At 35.5% G+C, this 18452-nt stretch overlaps 2 protein-coding genes across 2 annotated transcripts in view; both read left to right on the top strand.

Annotated features, from left to right (window-relative positions):
• The first annotated feature begins 4789 nt into the window (after nucleotides 1–4789).
• On the top strand, nucleotides 4790–6225 carry LOC114761617 (uncharacterized). The gene is made up of 3 exons (XM_028951036.1): nucleotides 4790–5121; nucleotides 5203–5840; nucleotides 6099–6225. The coding sequence occupies exons 1-3, from the start codon at nucleotides 4790–4792 to the stop codon at nucleotides 6137–6139; spliced, it is 1011 nt and encodes a 336-aa protein (XP_028806869.1). The 3' UTR covers nucleotides 6140–6225.
• A 1351-nt stretch (nucleotides 6226–7576) lies between these two features.
• LOC114761610 (uncharacterized) overlaps nucleotides 7577–18452 on the top strand; it is a 40246-nt gene continuing 29370 nt past the window's right edge. Inside the window, exons 1-4 of the mRNA XM_028951025.1 lie at nucleotides 7577–7877; nucleotides 8044–8592; nucleotides 8674–8937; nucleotides 9943–10076. Coding sequence (XP_028806858.1) covers nucleotides 7577–7877; nucleotides 8044–8592; nucleotides 8674–8937; nucleotides 9943–10076 — 1248 coding nt within the window. The remainder of the gene's footprint in view (nucleotides 7878–8043; nucleotides 8593–8673; nucleotides 8938–9942; nucleotides 10077–18452) is intronic.

The raw sequence follows: 18452 nt of genomic DNA, 5'->3' as shown, positions 1-18452 counted from the left end.
ATTAGATTTGATTGGATATTAGATATGGATGAGATTGAATAAAAATCTAATTTAATTTTCTTACCTAATTAAATTAGTTTACAGGGAGAATCCCATAAAAAAAAAGTTTAAAATTACCATGTCTTAAATGAGGTTTGATTCTTACATTTTAATAAGTTTTTACAATACTTAACTTACAAATAACAATACTTTTTTTTAAAAAAAATTTATTTAGCATTTAGTAATTTCAAGTTTTTTTCCTGATTCTCCCTAGTTTATATAGTATTTTTATTTTTATTATATAGTAGTATATTTCAAAGGGAGAAGGTCACCATAGTGCCTTGAAACTCGTGAAATTTCTCATTTCATGGGTTTTAGTGGAATAAGGTACTTGTTAATTCTCTATACCAATGTTGTGAACTCTTATACTTTACTTATAAATAGCTATGTTCTATCAATAATAAGTTAATTTTTTTGAAGGTAATTGTTAATTTCCTGTACGATTGTTGTATATTATTATGCTTTACCTTTTTCAGGGAGAAAAAAAGGCACGTGTATCCTCTTGTTTTCAAGACGCTATTAAACCCTAAATATGGATACTTTCAAATATGAGTTCCCCACTATATGGGTGACCAGCTCTTTTCACTAATCTCAATTCTGTTTTAGGACTGTGTTTTGTCTAAGCCAAAAAAAAAAGATTCATAAGGTTGCTTGTTAATTCCCCATTCCCGTGTTACGAATCCTTCTGCTTTACTTGTTTATTATTGTATTTTAGTACTCCCTCCGTTCCTTATTATAAGAGACAAATAACTAAATTACGTTGATAAAAAAAACAGTTAAAATTAGTTGAGCACAATTAATATGTAAAAAGTATAATGGCTTTTCCAACAATGCCCCTATTAATAAGGAGAGAGAGTATGAAAGAGAATAATTAAATTATTAAAAGAAAGAGAAGTGGGAGGGAGAAAGAATATGAGTTGGAGACAAAATAAATAGGGGTAAAATAGGACATCAATACAAAAAAATAGAGACAACTTTTAAGTGTCTCTTATATATGGGAACATGTCATAAACATCAAATGTCTCTTATAATAAGGAACGGAGGGAGTAGTTTCAAAACTGTATGTGAATATTTTATTTTAGAGTAAAATATTCTGGTTATCCTTTTAATTTGTATCAATTACACGGATCTCCCTTTTATTTTAAAAATATACTGTTTAATCTAATAAGTTAACACTGTTAAAAATATTCTTAAAAAATTTTTAAAAAATTATTTTTAACTAAGATTTATATTAAATAAATTTTACTTACTATATTTTACCCTTCATTCTAATAAATTCTAAAATAATGTTTTTACAGTTAAATAAATTTCATTTATTTAAGGCAAACATAAAATACTTGATTAAAAATTTAACTATTTTTTTAATAAATATATATATACTTTGACTAAACTTGTTCATAAATTTTTGAAATAAAGATGTGTTTAAAAATTTTGAATTATAAATTTAAATAATTTATAAAATCTTTTAAATTTATATTACTTAAACTCTACGATAAACAAAAACTATGTATGTGAAATATGTTTTTATTATTTAAAAGAAATCAAAGTAAATAATTTGTAATGAATATGATAAAATATTAAAATTATAAAGTTTTATGATTTAGATCAAAATTAATAAATTTTATAAGATATTAGAAATTTTAAAAATATACATATTAGAATTATTTTTATTTTATAAAAAATATTTTTTTCAGAAAATATAAATGTATAAATAACTATGATATTAAAAAGGGGCATTTTGATTTAAAAAAATAATTTAAAATCAAACTTAACGGTCAACTAATGATTTGAATGGATGAAAATTGAATATTAAATATAAGAGGGAAGTTTGTGTAACATATATTTTAATTGTAAGGTAGATTTATATATGTTTTCAGAATAGAAAAAAAATTTCTATAATTAAAATAAAATAGAAAGATGGTCCGCGTACTTTACTTTTTATTTTACTTTATAAAAATTAAGTAGTTGGTCTAGTAATGATCAGACTTTTATGGGGGCAAGCATCGGGTCAAGGGGTTCAAATATTTAGTCACCCTTGACATGCCTGCCAATGGCCGAAGCTTGAAAATTGGTCTGACCTGTAGTGGCCGAGCCCCAATGATCGATAGCAGTGACTCCGGCGTTGGTGACAGAGTTCCGGCAGTGGTGGCTCTACCAACGTTGACGGAAGGAGTTTTTCATCCTAAGGGGAAAAAAAAACAGTTATGTAAATGTGCTGTAAATTTTCATTTCATTTGAGTGTCTTGGAGTGAAATTTCTACATTTGGCAGCATTTTAGTGGAATAAGGTTCCTTCCATGAAATTAGGATGTAGTCATTCTCCCTATTTTATTGGGGAGGAAGTTTTTTACCTATATCAGCTCCCTTGGAGGAATTTCTCACTGCTTCTACTCAGGATGCTTATTTAACGGTTATAGTCAAAATAATAAGTACTGGAACCTGAATTGTAATTAATGATCAACAATTGGTCATGTTTTAAATTTCTCACTGCTTCTACTCAGGATTTGCATTCCGCGATTTACTCATCACCATGACAGTCTGGTCTCCGCTGGTCAAGTTATGAATTTCCAACAGTACCCGGCCCAGCGGTTTTCCAGTACGAGTTCTATCCACAACGCCCTCGTCTTAGGACAATCCCCAAGGGTATGATGAAGATTTTCAGGTGCGTCGTTGCATTAGCATTAGTGCCTAGGCCTCCTCAGACGTCCTTCATTGGTTAATAACCTGACGTGCAGAGCCAGCCACATAAACATTTTCCCCCACCATAGGCTATTTTCCAAACCTTCGACGACATGGCGTCACTCGCTGTCTCATCATTCATGATGGCATTATAAGCCGATTCAAGGCAAACAAGCCACTATAATCATGCCTCCACTTTACTCTCCACCGTGCATGATCTATCACCACTACTAAAATATACACGTATGTGCAGCGGTTATAAAAAAACTGCTACAATCTGTACGAGTTGTAGCTCTTCTAGAGTAAACCGCTATAAATTTGCAACACTTTGACCGCATAGGAGGTTATGGCGGTAGTTTGTAGCCAAAAAAACAAATGGCTACAAAATTGCAGCCACTTGGTGCCATCTTTGCAGCGGCTATGCCAAAGGAACAGCCACAAATAAGGCGCAGGTGATGCCGCGTTTATAGCGAGCACTTGGTAGCAGTCATGGACAAAGCATAAAAAATCAAACTGAACACTAAATCAGTTGAAGTAGCAGTTCAATGACAAATGGTTAGACTAGAGACAACTTAGGATCAAACCGATTATATTAAAATAATTTAATTTAATCAAAAATAATAAAACACAATAACATTAATAATCATTAATAACAATATACGAGGAAATATAACAATAGTATGGGTGTTTATGGGACTAGACGGAGACATCCCGTTCCCATAGCGTCCCATCCCAACTGAGGATGTCCCATCTCTCTCTGTTTTTTTTTAAATTTAAAAACTAACTATACAAGGAGTGTAAGAACTTATAATAAAACTATGTGAGAAAAATAGATAAAAATGAGAAAACAATGGCAAAGAAAAATATTTTTTGTAATCTTGAGAGACAAAAAAATAAACAAACCTAAAATGTGCCCTACAAAAATATCATGTAACCCATACAATAACAACTTATAAACAAAAAAAAAAAATAACAATTGATAGATATCATTACCAAATACAGTAGTAAATAAAATAAATATATAACAACTTAAAATAAAGATAATATATCTAGATGGAACCGTGACCGGGAGAGGGATGGGACACCCCCATCCCACTTTCGTCCCATCCCATCCCAAAATGACTGGGATAGGGATAGGATAGTTGAACGCCCCTAAATAATAGTTTGATTTTAAGAATAACAAAGTATAATAATATTGAAAATTTTGATCTTTACGATTCATCAATAACTAAAATTAATAATCATTGATACTAAAATCATTATTAAAATTCATTCAAATCTATAATAACTGAGATATAGGAGTTTAATTGAAAAAAAAAAAGACTAATAGCAATATAATCATTCAAAACGATTCATCACTAGTTTTTACCGGTTTACTCTCGATTCGATACCGATTCAACTCTTGACCAGTTCAATACCCAAACCAAATAGGTGAACTGGCCAGTTCAGTTTGATTTTTTGTTCCTTAGTTATGGGAGACAAATCACTGCAAAAATTCAAAAATCTCGAACATTGTAGCGATTATGGTGAACCATTATAAAGTTGGTTAGAGAACTACTACAAGAGACTTCACGCTACGATTAACCACTGCAAAGATTAAAAAAATTTCCTGCTAATTTTTTTTGTAGCAGTTCTCTAACTACAACTACTGTTGTCATGGTGTGCTCAACTCGTTCCGAAGTTGGCAGCAGTATGTACAACCGCCACAAACAACTACAACGGATTTGACCATGCAAGAGCTGCTATTCAATCGTTTGCCACGATAGATTTTGCAGCGATTACACAAGTCACTACTGTCAAGTATAGTGTAACTTCTGTTAAGTTATATTATTTCTCAACGTATTTCAATTAGGCTTTCTGTTATGTATTTCACCTGACCTCTAGTGTATATATATCCCATTTTCTCATTAATGAAATTATCTTATCATTCTTCCACATACGGTCACATGGTATCCAGAGCCTTTTGACTTTTCCACTTTCTTTTTCTCTCTCTTCACTTTAACCATTAGGTCCTCGTTTTCTCCGCTTCCTCTTTTCCTTCTTCTTTCTTCGATATTCTCCAAGCTCCATCCATGGTGTCTTCTGCTTCCTCCGAATCTGCTATTGATCAATCCAATCCATATTATATTCACCCCAACGAGAATCCTGCTCTTGTTCTTGTCTCTCCCCCTCTCGATGGATCAAACTACCATGGCTGGTCTCACGCTATGCGAATGGCCCTGTTATCAAAAAATAAGCTCAAGTTCGTCGACAGTGCTCTTTCTCGTCCCTCATCCACCGACAAATTTTTTCCGTGCAACAATCTTGTGCAAGGCTGGTTGACCAAGTCTCTCACTCCAACAATCGTAAAGAGCATTCTCTGGCTTGATAGTGCTTCAGAGACTTGGAAAGATCTGCAATCGAGGTACTCCCAATCTGATATCTTCTGCATTGCTGAAATTTAGGAAGAAATATATAGTTTGCGACAAGGTTCTTTAACTGTTAGTGAGTATTATACTCAGTTGAAAATTCTGTGGGATGAACTCTCAAATATTCGTCCAATCAAAGCATGTTCTTGTGGATCCACTGATAGTGCTCAAGCTCATATAGAAAAGGACTATGTGATTCGGTTCTTGAGAGGATTGAACGAGCAGTACACCTCTGTAAAGTCTCAGATCATGCTCGTTGATCCGCTTTCGCCTATTAACCGCGTTTTCTCTCTTGTTTTGCAACAAGAACAAGAACTTCATCTCTCTGTTCCTTCCACTCCTACGGTTTTATTGGCCAAAGGTCCACCTCGCTCTGCCAAACCGCATAATGGTCTGTCTAAACAGTGTTCATACTGTGGAAAGCCTCGACACACTGAAGAGACTTGTTATAGGAAACACGGATTTCCCCCTGGTTTTAAATTTCGGTCTTCTGCTGCTGTGAATAATCTTTCAGTTCCAGACTCTGGTATTGTTCAAGCAAATTCCACTGCAAAGCCTCCCCTGCTCCCCACTCCTCCATCAACAACTGTCTCCACAGCTTCAGTTCTTCCTCAACTTTCGTCTGAACAATATCAACGCCTCCTCAGTCTTCTTGCCTCGCCTCAGACACCTTCTTCAATTAATCACATCACCTCCTCTCCTATACCATCTTCAGGTAAATGCAATTCTATTTCTACCACTACTCTTGTTACTTGGATCATTGATTCAGGTGCCACTGATCACGTTTGTCAAAGTAAGCTTACCTACAGGTTCTCATGCTATCTCTACCATATCTGGCACGGTCACTATATCTCATAATCTAGTTTTGACTAATGTTCTGTTCCTTCCGAATTTTTCCTTTAACATCATTTCTGTCTCCTGTCTAACTTTGAGTCTCAACTGCTTTCTCATGTTTTCTCGCTATTGGTGCCAGATACTCTTAATCAATCCTTTTCTGATGATTGGTTCAGCTAGGCTGCTTGAAGGGCTATACATTCTTGATGCAGATATGTCATTACCTCAATCCACCTCCTAAGTTCATTGTGCTGCTACTTCCTCTGATTCAGGTCACACCCTTTGGCACCTTCGATTGGGTCAAATTTCCCATTCTATCTCTTCTGTATTGCATAAATCATTTTTTGAAATTCCTTATACCCCTCAACCCCTTCTTTGTGATACTTGCCATTATGCTAAGCAAAAACGTCTTGTCTTTCCTGTAAGCACAAGCTCAAGCAATAAAATTTTTGATATGATTCATGTTGATATATGGGGTCCTTTTTCTGTACCATCTGTCCAAGGTTACAAATATTTCCTCACTATAGTTGATGATTTTTCTCGCTACACCTAGATTTCCCTCATGAAAACTAAGTCTGAAACCAGAACACATCTTACAAATTTTTTTGCCTTTACTGAAACTCAATTCTCCACAACTATTAAAATTCTAAGATCTGACAATGGTGCAGAATTTTTACTCACTGATTTTTATAAATCAAAGGGGGTTATTCACCAAACCTCTTGTGGTAATACACCCCAACAAAATGGTATTGTGGAATGTAAACACCAACACATACTAAATGTTTCTAGAGCTTTAATTTTTCAATCTCAACTTCCTATTTCTTACTAGTCTTTTGCTGTCATGCATACCACTTATATCATTAATCATCTTCCTTCTCCTATTTTACACAATCATACCCATTTGACAAACTTTTCAATCACTCTCCTTCCTATTCTCATTTTAAAGTTTTCGGTTGTCTTTGTTTTGCCTCTACTTTCCCCACTCATCGTTCTAAATTTGATCCGAGAGCAAGAAAATGTGTCTTTCTTGGTTTTCCCATAAGGTCCAAGGCTTTCATCTTACTTGATTTACATAATCATCAAATTTTTCTTTCATGAGATGTCATCTTTCGTGAGCTTGTCTTCCCATTTAAGACTAATCCCACCATTCAGCCTTCTTCTTCAATTCCCACCATCCAATCTCCATCTCCCATTCTTGATGATGATCCTATACCGTCAATTTCTCCTCCTTCTCCTTCTCTTTCTCCCCCTGCTTTATCGTTTCAACCACACAATTCTCCACTTATTTCTGTCTCTCAACCTAATTTTACATCTCAATGTAATCCTTCTCCTGTTACCTCCTCCCATTCTCATCCTGATCATCCTCCCATCTCACAGCCCCTTCGACGCTCATCCTGACCTCATCATCCTCCTACATATCTGCATGATTATCATTGTGCCCTATTTTCTTCTACTGACCAATCATTAGGTACAAGTGGTTCTCGTTATCCTTTGTCTTCTATTTTATCTTATTCTACTCTTTCTTCAGCTTACAAAAACTTTGTCTTAGTTGTTTCTACTATTCCTGAACCTAAAACCTATCATCAAGCTATGAAACATTCTGAGTGGAGGGAAGCCATGAATGCAGAAATCCATGCTCTTAAACAAAATCAAACCTGGACACTTACCTCTTTACCACCCGGCAAGAAACCCATTAGTTGTAAATGGGTGTTTAAAACCAAATTCAAAGCCAATGGTGACATTGAAAGATATAAGGCTCATTTAGTAGCTAAGGGTTATACTCAAACTGAGGGTCTTGATTATTTCGACACTTTTTCCCCTGTGGCTAAGATGACTACTCTTAGACTTTTACTCGCTATTGCTACTGCTAAAAAATGGTTCTTACATCAGCTTGATGTTAATAACACTTTCTTACATGGTGATCTTCATGAGGAAGTCTATACTTAAACAGGCTAGCAGGCAATGGTACTCCAAACTGTCCACAGCCCTATTATCTTACAGCTATACACAATCTGTGTCTGACCATTCCTTATTTTTTAAAGTTGTCTCTTCTGCATCTTTTACTGTCATCTTGTTGTATGTAGATGATGTTGTATTGGGAGGCAATGATATCTTTGAAATCACTAGAATCAAACAACTTCTTGACAAAGCATTCACTATCAAAGATCTAGGTGAACTTAGGTATTTTCTTGGCCTAGAACTGGCACGCTCAAAAGAGGGCATCTTTCTCTCCCAACGAAAGTTTGCCTTAGAACTTCTTGATGACACTGGTTATCTCGGATGTAAACCAGCTTCTACACCCATGGATCCTCATCTCAAACTTTCAAAGGACAAAGGTTCTCTACTTGATAATCCGCTGTCATACAGAAAACTGATTGGTAAATTGCAATATCTGACTACCACAAGACCTAATTTAAGCTTTGTCACCCAACAACTTAGTCAATTCATGTCTGCTCCACGTGACACTCATTTGCAAGCAGCTCATAGGGTCTTACGGTACATTAAATCATCACCTGGTGCTGGTTTGTTCTTCTCTTCTACCTCTGATCTACAGCTCAAAGCCTTCAGTGATTCAGATTGGGCTGGCTGTGTTGATTCCAGACGTTCTGTCACAGGATTTGCCATCTTTCTTGGTTCTTCCTTAATTTCATGAAAAGCCAAAAAGCAAGCTACCGTATCTAGATCATCTTTAGAAGCTGAGTACCGTGCCTTAGCCTCCACAACTTGTGAACTTCAGTGGTTGCTTTATTTGCTGAATGACTTTGATGTTTCTTACCTTCGTCCTGCTGTCTTATACTGTGATAATCAGTCTTCTCTTCAAATAGCAGCTAACCCCACATTTCATGAACGCACAAAGCACATAGAACTTGATTGTCACCTAGTTCGAGAAAAAGTGCAAGCTAAAGTCATTCACTTGCTACCTGTTAAATCATCTGACCAGCTTGCTGATGTTTTCACCAAGGCTCTTCACTCTACACGTTTTCATGAGCTCATTTCCAAGCTTGGCATGAAGAACATACATGCTCAAGCTTGCGGGGGGTGTCAAGTATAGTGTAACTTCTGTTAAATTATATTATTTCTCAATGTATTTCAGTTAGGCTTTCTGTTATGTATTTCACCCAAGGAACAAAAAACCGGACCGGGTATTGAACTGGTCGAGGAAGTGGTTTAAGGGTTAATGGTTAGACCGAGGTCAGACCGGGGTCAGACCGGTTATATTAAAATAATATAATTTAATTAATAATGACAAAATATAACAACATTAATAATCACTTATAACAAAATATAAAAAAATACAGCAATAATTTAGTTACAGCACATAACAAAATAATTGAAAATATTCATCATTACAATCTTTTAATCATTAAAATTCAAAATATTATATTTGATATAAAAATATTTGATTATAAAATTTTTACGTAGTATAATAAAGAAACTGCATTCATCTCATTGTTTTGCAAGACGGTCATTTTTTTTATTATAAAATATGTATTTACAATTTACATGTCATGGAAGATAAAAAAAATTAAATTAAATGAGACTTTGAAAAACGAAAAAAAATGGACAGAACACATTATACTAGGCTTGCAAAATAAAGGCTATACATCGGGTCTAACACTTGACTTTAATTTGCACAGGCTTTTTATTTTGTTGGACAGAACACGTTATACTGCACCTCAGCTTCTGTTTCTTTCTCCACCGTCTTATTTTTTTGATTTTTTCGACTTCATGTCTCTTCTCCTTCCACCTTCCTCCTCCCCCCCCTCTCTCTCTCTCTGAAAAACTCACTTCTTCTTCAATGGGTTTCAAACAAAAGCAACAAGGATGTGGCTCTCTACAAAAACAATCGGCAAGCTCCTCTCCTTCTCTTTGTCTTTCCCTTTCATCCTGCTCTTCCTTTTCCTCGCTTTCATTCTTCTTCTTTCAAATCTGATACGTTTTATCTGTGGCTCTTCTCTTTTTGCCTCTTCTTCCTCCCATAGGACATGGAAAAAAGGAAAAGATCGGACAACCCACCTCAGCTGGCGGTTATCCGGTTTTTACTGGTTTAGCCGATTCGTTTCCGGTTCCTTTTATGCCCGGTCTACCAACCAAACCAGACTGGACTGAAAGACCGGTTCACCGGTTTTTCGGTTGAAACGGCCGGTCCGGTCCGGGTTTTTTTACCTTGATTTCACCGGACCTCTAGTGTATATATATCCCCTTTTCTCATTAATGAAAATTATCTTATCATTCTTCCACATACGATCACAACTACAAATGTTGTTTGTAGCTAGCACAAATAACCACTACAAATGGATGCCTTTTGTTAGTGCTCCACACTGTCTTGCACATGTTTCAGAGCACCTTTTATTCCTGCCCAGGTATTCGAACCAGAACACTCAATATCGATGGGTGGTAGGAGGTCATTGCCACATTTATATTTAATTCTGATGACCTTCACCCAGAAGTCATTTCGTTGGTGGATGAGCTTCCAACCCGACTCGGCCATGCACGCTTGATTTTGGTTGCGCAGGTGTTTCATACCAAGGCCGCCTTTTTCTTTATCCTTACAGGTATGTATGTTGGTGTTCAGATGTCAAGCCCCACACGAGACCACGGTTAGTTTCGTCAATGCTTTTCATAAACGCTGGCATGGAGATGAGAGGTCTGCATAATATACCCAAGTATAGCTGATGTCACAGCGAAGACCAATATTCAGAGTCCAACAAGCAAGAGTGCATGTGCTTTCCATTGAGTCTTGAACGGACTCGATCTATAATGTCCTCAGAGTTCCCATTACTCACTCACTTGTGGTGAAGTGGGACTCCCAGGAACTTGCCAACGTTAGCCATCATTTGAAATCCAAGGCCATTACTTAGTTCCTGTCTTCTATTGCGGTTAATGTTTTTAGAGAGGGAGACTCAAATTTTACTTGTATTGACTTTCGGGCCACAGCTGGCACAGAAAGTCTCAAGGCAACCTCTTAAAATTTCAACTTGTTGTAAAGAAGCTTCAGCAAATAAAATAACATTATTAGCAAAAAATAAGTGAGATTGGGGGCTGTTCTTACGAAGTTTTATTGGCTTCCAATCTCCTTTGCTGTGGCCTTTTGAATCAAGTAGGCTAACATAAATATCGTCTTCTGCTCACAACAATACTAGCATAAATATGCGTCACGTACCACGATTTTCACTCTTAATTCATAGCCCGAACATGAATGAATTAGGCCTACTTTTCCATCACTTGCACACAGCGAATTTTCTCATTCCATAAACAACCTCTGTAGCCTTCTGTATCTGCTGCTTCTACATACAGAAAACCCAACTTCTTAGCAATCTAGGATGCTCTTTGCCCTGCACCGCCTTTCAACAGGAACCAAACAGTCCACATCATAAAAGGTCATAACCTCTTGAATTAGTGCTGGAAACGTCTTTGCTCCAGTTCTCCGAGAGTTCCATTTGAGGAAATTCCTAAAGAAGTCGCAATGTGGGTCAAGGTTGAAGGCTTCCAAACATGATCTTTTTTTTTTTTTAAGTTGCCCAGAGTATCCTCCCACCCGAATCCGAACGATAAGAGACTAATCTTTCGGGATACTATCAAGCGTCATAGCGGGATCCCTCCCAATAGAATTTTTTTCATATACACCGTCTCAAGGATCAAACCTAAAACATGACGTTTAAAGTGTTTAAGTCCCTTCTACTTGAATCAATACTTATTGGTAGCATGATCCTATTTATTATGAGGATACTTCGCTTCCCCACTCACTTGATCCAGCATGACTATCTCTATGTGAAAGAGTCATTCATCACTGCATTGAGCCTAATGACTGGCCCAGTGTTCCCTGTACTAGGCTGCTGTTTCCTAGCATATCAGATTGGATCTCACCCATTTTATCCTGCTTCTCGAAGGCTTCATCCATGAGCCTCGTATCTGACGGCTTCGAGTCCAATTGTGAGAATAGATTGGACAACACGACTAGTTCCTGACCCACCCCGCCATCCTTGTCAATGGATTGCTTATCACGCACCTGGATTTTATTCCCTTGATGGTTTTCTTTGCCTTGACACATGCCTTTATTTTAAGGAAAAATCGTAAAAATTAAAAAATTACACACAAGAAGCCGTTCACAAAAATTATTATCAAAACCCATACTAATATTGTAATGAGCCCCTATTATAATTTTTCAATTTCAGCGTTTTTTTAATAACAATTTTCCCTTATTTTAATTGCCGCTTTCCTCTTTTGAGACGTTAAGACCCATTCCTTGTTAGCATCATTATTGACATCCACTTCAAACTTCCTCATTTCTCTAGCATTAACCCCCTCAACCTAACCTTTCTTTGACCCCACTTTTCTCGTATCATTTAGCGCTACATCGCTCTAAAACTTTGGGAAAAGCCCCTTTACTATCTCCTGAAGATCCTCCATCACAATAAGCATTCATACACAACATATCCGCCTTATTTATGATCTCTTGCTAAAAATCCGCTTAGCAATTATGTCTAGCCCTTACCATCAGTCCTCCTTTCCGTCCTTTTCATTTCCAGGCAGCTTACTCACTAAATCTTCCTCCAATAGAGATGTCGTCATTGCTTAGGCGTCGGACAATAGTAATTCTTTCTTAAGGTATGTTCTGATGGCGCATTTTCTGTTGCTGCCTCTTCCTTCTCATTCCTATCCTCCTTGATCTTTTCACCACAGTGATCCATATGATGTCCATATCGTCCGCAGTGGAAGCAAACCAGGTGAAGTTCCTCATATTCAATCCTATAGTCTTCTCCAAAGTAATCAAAACCAAGCAACAATGTTTGCTGAACTTCAAAGCAAATTCTCACAGAACCTCTTTTTTTTGAGAAGGCAGTAGTTCAGTCAATCTTTAACGTTTTCCCAACTATACTGTCGATGCGGCAAAGGAATTTGACGCTATAGAGCTCGATCAGCAGATTTGGGAGCCGGATCAATGCCGCTATATGCTTTTGATTTTCTGCTTTCCAATGATTGAATTTTGGTTTCCAACACTAAACTAAAAGGTAATGGTCCGTGATCATCCGTTGCCCTTCCTAAGCATGTAGTCACTATCATCTTGAGTCAGAAAGGACTCAATAAAATAGCCATTATTCAGCAGTGTCACCTTAATAGGATTTTTTGTTTGTAAACCACATTTTCTCCATTTGTTGTCTCATGGATCCAAGCAAGAAGGTCTTCCCTAACAACTTGACAATGACTGAATTCAAATAGGGCCTGCACCATGCAGCATGCTCGCTTTGCTGTTACTCTAAGGTCTCATTTGGTACGAGACATTAAAAATGAGAGACAAAGATTGATATTAAAAGTGTAAAATTATATTAAAAGGATATTTAGTATGAGTAATTGTATGATACCTAGGATTAGACAAACCCATATATGTAAGATTGAGGAATGCCATAAGGGGAGGTGATATTCTCTAATTCTATCTATATGGGATTGCCTAATCCCATGTGATAAGAAATCACTGATGTTAAACATCCTCTTAACATATATTTTCAATCTCAATCATAATCTTTATCCCTCATTTTTAATACTTTGTACCAAACGTAACCCAAGGGTTCATAGTTTACCCTTCTTCCCCCACAGCTCGGGTTCTTCCTCCTCAAATGCTCCCCCCCCCCCCCCACCCCCAAAATCAAGTTCATCACGGCTACATTACTTACTATTCGGCTCATCTTAGCGAAATAGTATTTCCACCCTTTCAAAGCCTCCAGTGCACCCATGTTCATCTCGAGGTAACTAGAGTCACCAAGGCTTAACAACTTGTCTTTTAATTTTGTACAGGTAGATATTTTCGCTATCCCGTTTATGAACCCGTTCTTCTCCTACCGATGTAGTCATCACAGGCGGCCCCCATCCCCACTTGTGAAAGGGGGTCCGCTCCTGTGACCACCTTTGGTCCCTCCTCCTTTTCTACTGACCTTCGCGTCCGTTCGTCATCATAGAGCATGAATCTTGATGCTTGTCAAATCTTTAGTATTTTTACGGTTCAAGGCTATTGTCAACCCTGAATTCTACTTTTTATTTTCCCCTTGAAAAGAAAAATGTATTACTTTACTTGATCTTAAATATAAGAATTAAATAAATAATTTATTTCAATCTTAAATATAAAATTATAATTTTTTGTCTCATTTAATTTTTTTCCCTCAAATTATCTTTATTGTTACACATAATAATATGTGTAGTTAATAATGATAGTTTCTAACATAAATTATTGAAGAAGATTTTTTTTTTTTTTAACATAACAAAAGAGGAGGGGTTTTATGAAAATCATCGCACATTTTTTTGCAGATAACTAATTTTGATAACTAAAGAAAAAGAAGTTGTATGCATACACACACACACACACACACATATATATATATATGAATTCGTTGAGTTCAAAAACAAGCTAAAAGATGTAGCATAAGGCAAAGAAGGTAGCATCATCAGAACAACAAAAAGCAACAATCAGAGCATCCTAACCTTTATGCTTCAGGTTTTCGTTGATCTTTAGGAGAACAAAGCAACTGATCCAGAGAGAGCTAAATCCAAATAGTCATACCAACAAATCAGCGCACACAACAACTGCGAAACAAAAGGGCGGAGAACTTTCATACAAGTTAAGGATGGATTGAAATCCATATAACATCGGAAAATGAACATATATAATAAAATGAAATTACTGGCTAATCTCTTGATATAATAAAAAGAAAATCCATTATATTCTTAAACAACAATTTACATAGGAATTTCAAAATGACTGACGCGAGAAGTTTTAATCCTGGCTGCCACATAATATCTCAAATGTTAGGTGTAGAAGTTCAAGAAATAACTTAAAATGAGTAGTTTACTAAGCCCAAAATAGTAAAAGGTCAAGTAGCTTATACTAAGCCTACAAATAGCCTAAAATTTCAAAATGGAAATTGTGTCAAAACCCCTTGCATTTTAGTTTATAACAGTTGATGGGGAAGGAGGCTTCTTTTGATCTATTTGAGCTAAAAAACATATTCTACATACAAATATATAAGGGAATAGCATGTGGAATTGAATTAAAATCAATTGAATTTAAAATTCAAAAACTAAAGTTTAAAAGGTCAAGTAAACAAGAATCGATAATACCAACAAACTGTTGGTTAAGATGGTAAACGATTTCATCCCTATAAGAAGGAAAACACAAGTTCAAATCCTAGAAAGTACACTTATTAAGAGAGCTTTAACCTTAAAGCTATCGGTCTGGTAGAGATAGTATCAAGTCCAAAATAACTGGAGGATACTATAAGTTACACCCAAAAAAAAATGAATAGTACAGTACAGAAAAAGTAAGAATCTAAAGAAGTTTTGCTTGAGTTCCATGGTTCTTTTAGCATTTAATAATCTTAGTCAAACATGGAAATAATCTAAGGCTGGATAATAGAGGAGGAATCCATGGTTTATGTGAAGCAAAGAGAAAGAGAAACTCAAGCTTTAGCTGTAACCTAGATAGCAACATTACCCATCATTGCATCTTGCTTGTGTTTATGTTACTATTATGCTTCTTAGCTTGCCAAGAGTAGAAGAATTATTTTAGCTTAAACATGTGGAATGACTTTCTTAAATTGTGTCATGGTCATGGTTAACAATTCTATTCATGCATAAACATGTGAAACATGCAAAAGGATTTAGGAACTTCACATGGAAAGAAATTCAAGGGATCCTTTTACGCTTTTTCTTATGAGAAAAATTACATCTAACGATTCATTTATTTGAAGATTTAGAGTTGAATGACTTTAAATTATAATTATTATAAAAAACCAAATTCCTGCTAAAATTTACAAAATATTTATTTAAAATCATTATTAAGTTTTAACATCATAATACCAGAGAATTTAAAATGATAATATTTCTAAACTAGAGTAAAAGCTAATTCTAGTAATAAACCCTAATATCAATAGCAACTGTCTTAAAATATATATATATATATATATATATATATCTCTATATATATAAACTAGAAGTCATTTGGATAAGAGATCTTAAGGAAAATTTTAGCAAAAAAATCCTGCAATTGTGATATTTCGATTCAAGCACCTAAAATTTCAAAATGACAAAAAAAACATGAACACAAATTGAAATTTTGAAATTCAAACACAATTACAATAATGCCCTTTTACTTAAAAAAAAGGCTTGGAACCCCTTGTCGAAGGTCAACGGCCACCCACCACCAGCAGTAGGCTGGCCGCCCGCCTACATCAAAGCTCCAGCCACAGAGGGGCTGGCTGCTGATTGGACCTTTTTTTTTCCCAGGGCTAATTAAGGCACTTTTTTCTTCAAAGGGAAGGAAAGTGTGGTTGGTGGCATTTGATCCCCAACCATGCGGTTGCCACAATTAAAGGTGACCACTAAGCCAAGAAGACTTCACAATTACGTGATACAAGAAAAAGTATAAATCAACTCCTTTATCTTGCCTCCAAGTCTTGACAGCAATTTATATGGGAAAAAAAATCTTTATTGAAAAATAACAAGCCCGGAGTTGGGATTAACAACACATTTTATTTTGGATACATAACACATGAATCAATTAAAAGTGACAATAGTTTATCTGAAAATAATAAGTCCTAATTATGAAATAACAGGCCTCGACTTGGGCTTAACAGCATCTTTTTTTTTGTTTTTCCCGATACGTAATAAGTGAATCAATTAAAAATTATAACACTCGATTCTGGGAATAACAAGCACTGATTGTGAAATAACAAGTCCTGAGTAAGGATTAACACCACGCTTTTGATTATAGTAATTATATCATTTATAATTATAAAAATATAAAAATACTTTTTAAGGGTGATTTTTTTATTAGTATTTTCTTAATCAGAAAACTCATTATTTATTCAAGATTGGCAGTGAGAAGAAGAAACAAATAGTAAGTAACACAAGGCAAATAGGAACATTAAAACATAATAGTAAGTAACTCAATAAGGATTAAGGATACGGACTCAAATTGATGAAGTATGAGAAAAACGAACACATATAAGAAAATGACATTACCGGCTACTCTTTTTGTTGTATTTTTGGGAGAATGACATGCGAAGACCAGAGGAATGGATTATTGCATACGTAAGTGTCAGGAAATAAGCTAATTAGACAGGAGCTCTTGTGTCTTTTTCTGAAATTAATTTTTCTTATAAAATTATTACATTGCCTAAAATTACATTGGAGCTCAGTAACAAATTCCGCATAAAGAAACCTTGATTATGGTTAATTACAACTATAACAAACTATAAGTTCAACAATGATAATTGTTTTGCATAAATAACATTCTTGGTTTCAAGCATAAAAACTCAATGACAAGTTTAGTGGGATCGATAATTAATAACTTTTATCATAACTGCTCAAATTTTCTCTACATTAAACGAACCCCCGTATCCATGTAGTTAATTAGTGGTGTGCCTTGCTGGAGGTTTTATTTACATCTAAAAGATGGATCCAAGTACTACCAAGTCATAAACAAAACACACTAAATGCATAATAGAGAGAGAGAGAGAGAATATATGAAAAATAGTGATGTGGATGCAATAAAAATATTTGCTAACCCTTTTTTTTTTGGGAGAGTCTTCCGTACCTGTGGACAAGAAGCCTTCTTTTTCCTTTTTTTTTAATTTTTTTTGGTTGATTTGCGGAATATCAAAGTAATCAACCAAAGGGAAACTAAAATGAAGGATCAGATTAAAAAGGAATGAGGAGGCGCAAACTGCAAAGCAAAATGGAAATATTCAATAATGATTATAATACAGAACCAACATGAGAAAATGAACATGTAAAAAATGATTTATTATTTTTCATTCTATAATTGAACAGCAGCATAAGTCAAGAAAAATCAGAATATGAGAGCAAAGGCAGAGTAGCTCCTACTAGAGGGAAAGAACACAACGCTTGGCAATCTTACCAGAGGGAAAGAACAGAACCCGCTAGAGTGCTTGAATAGATTCTAAATAGCAACAAATGCAATATGAGAATGAAAGAACCAAGCGAGAGCAAGCGAGAGAGAGAGAGAGAGAGAGATTGAAGACCGAAAGGAAGTCTAGAAAGTTGTATGTTATTTAGTCGGGTCCTTTGTCAGTTCACATTAACCTCTAGTAATACATGTGTTCCCTGTCCTTGCGAGATGGTCCACAAAAGTTTTGAGAATTTAGAAGAAGATGATGGCGAGACGAGCCGCTCATCATTAATAATAAGTGTTCCTTGTCATTAATAATAAGTGTCAAGTAAAAACATGGAATAAAAAACCGGATCGAACCAGCCAGTTGAACCGGTGAACCAGTGAACTGGCCAGTAGTTCAGTTCGGTTTTGATATTAAATTGGGAGGAGGAGTTGAACTGGTAGCAAACCAATCAAACTAGTGTGAACCGATAAAAACCGGTAAAAACCAATGTGAACCGGTAATAAACTTATTTGGATGATTATATTGTTATTAGTCCTATTTCTTCTCATTCAGCTCCTAATATATCAACCCTTATAGATTTAAAT

Source organism: Neltuma alba, unplaced genomic scaffold (genome assembly GCF_004799145.2).
Source record: "Neltuma alba isolate B1F8T4 unplaced genomic scaffold, ASM479914v2 tig00001702_pilon, whole genome shotgun sequence".
Taxonomy (NCBI): domain Eukaryota; kingdom Viridiplantae; phylum Streptophyta; class Magnoliopsida; order Fabales; family Fabaceae; genus Neltuma; species Neltuma alba.
This window is presented reverse-complemented; position numbering and strand designations above follow the sequence as displayed.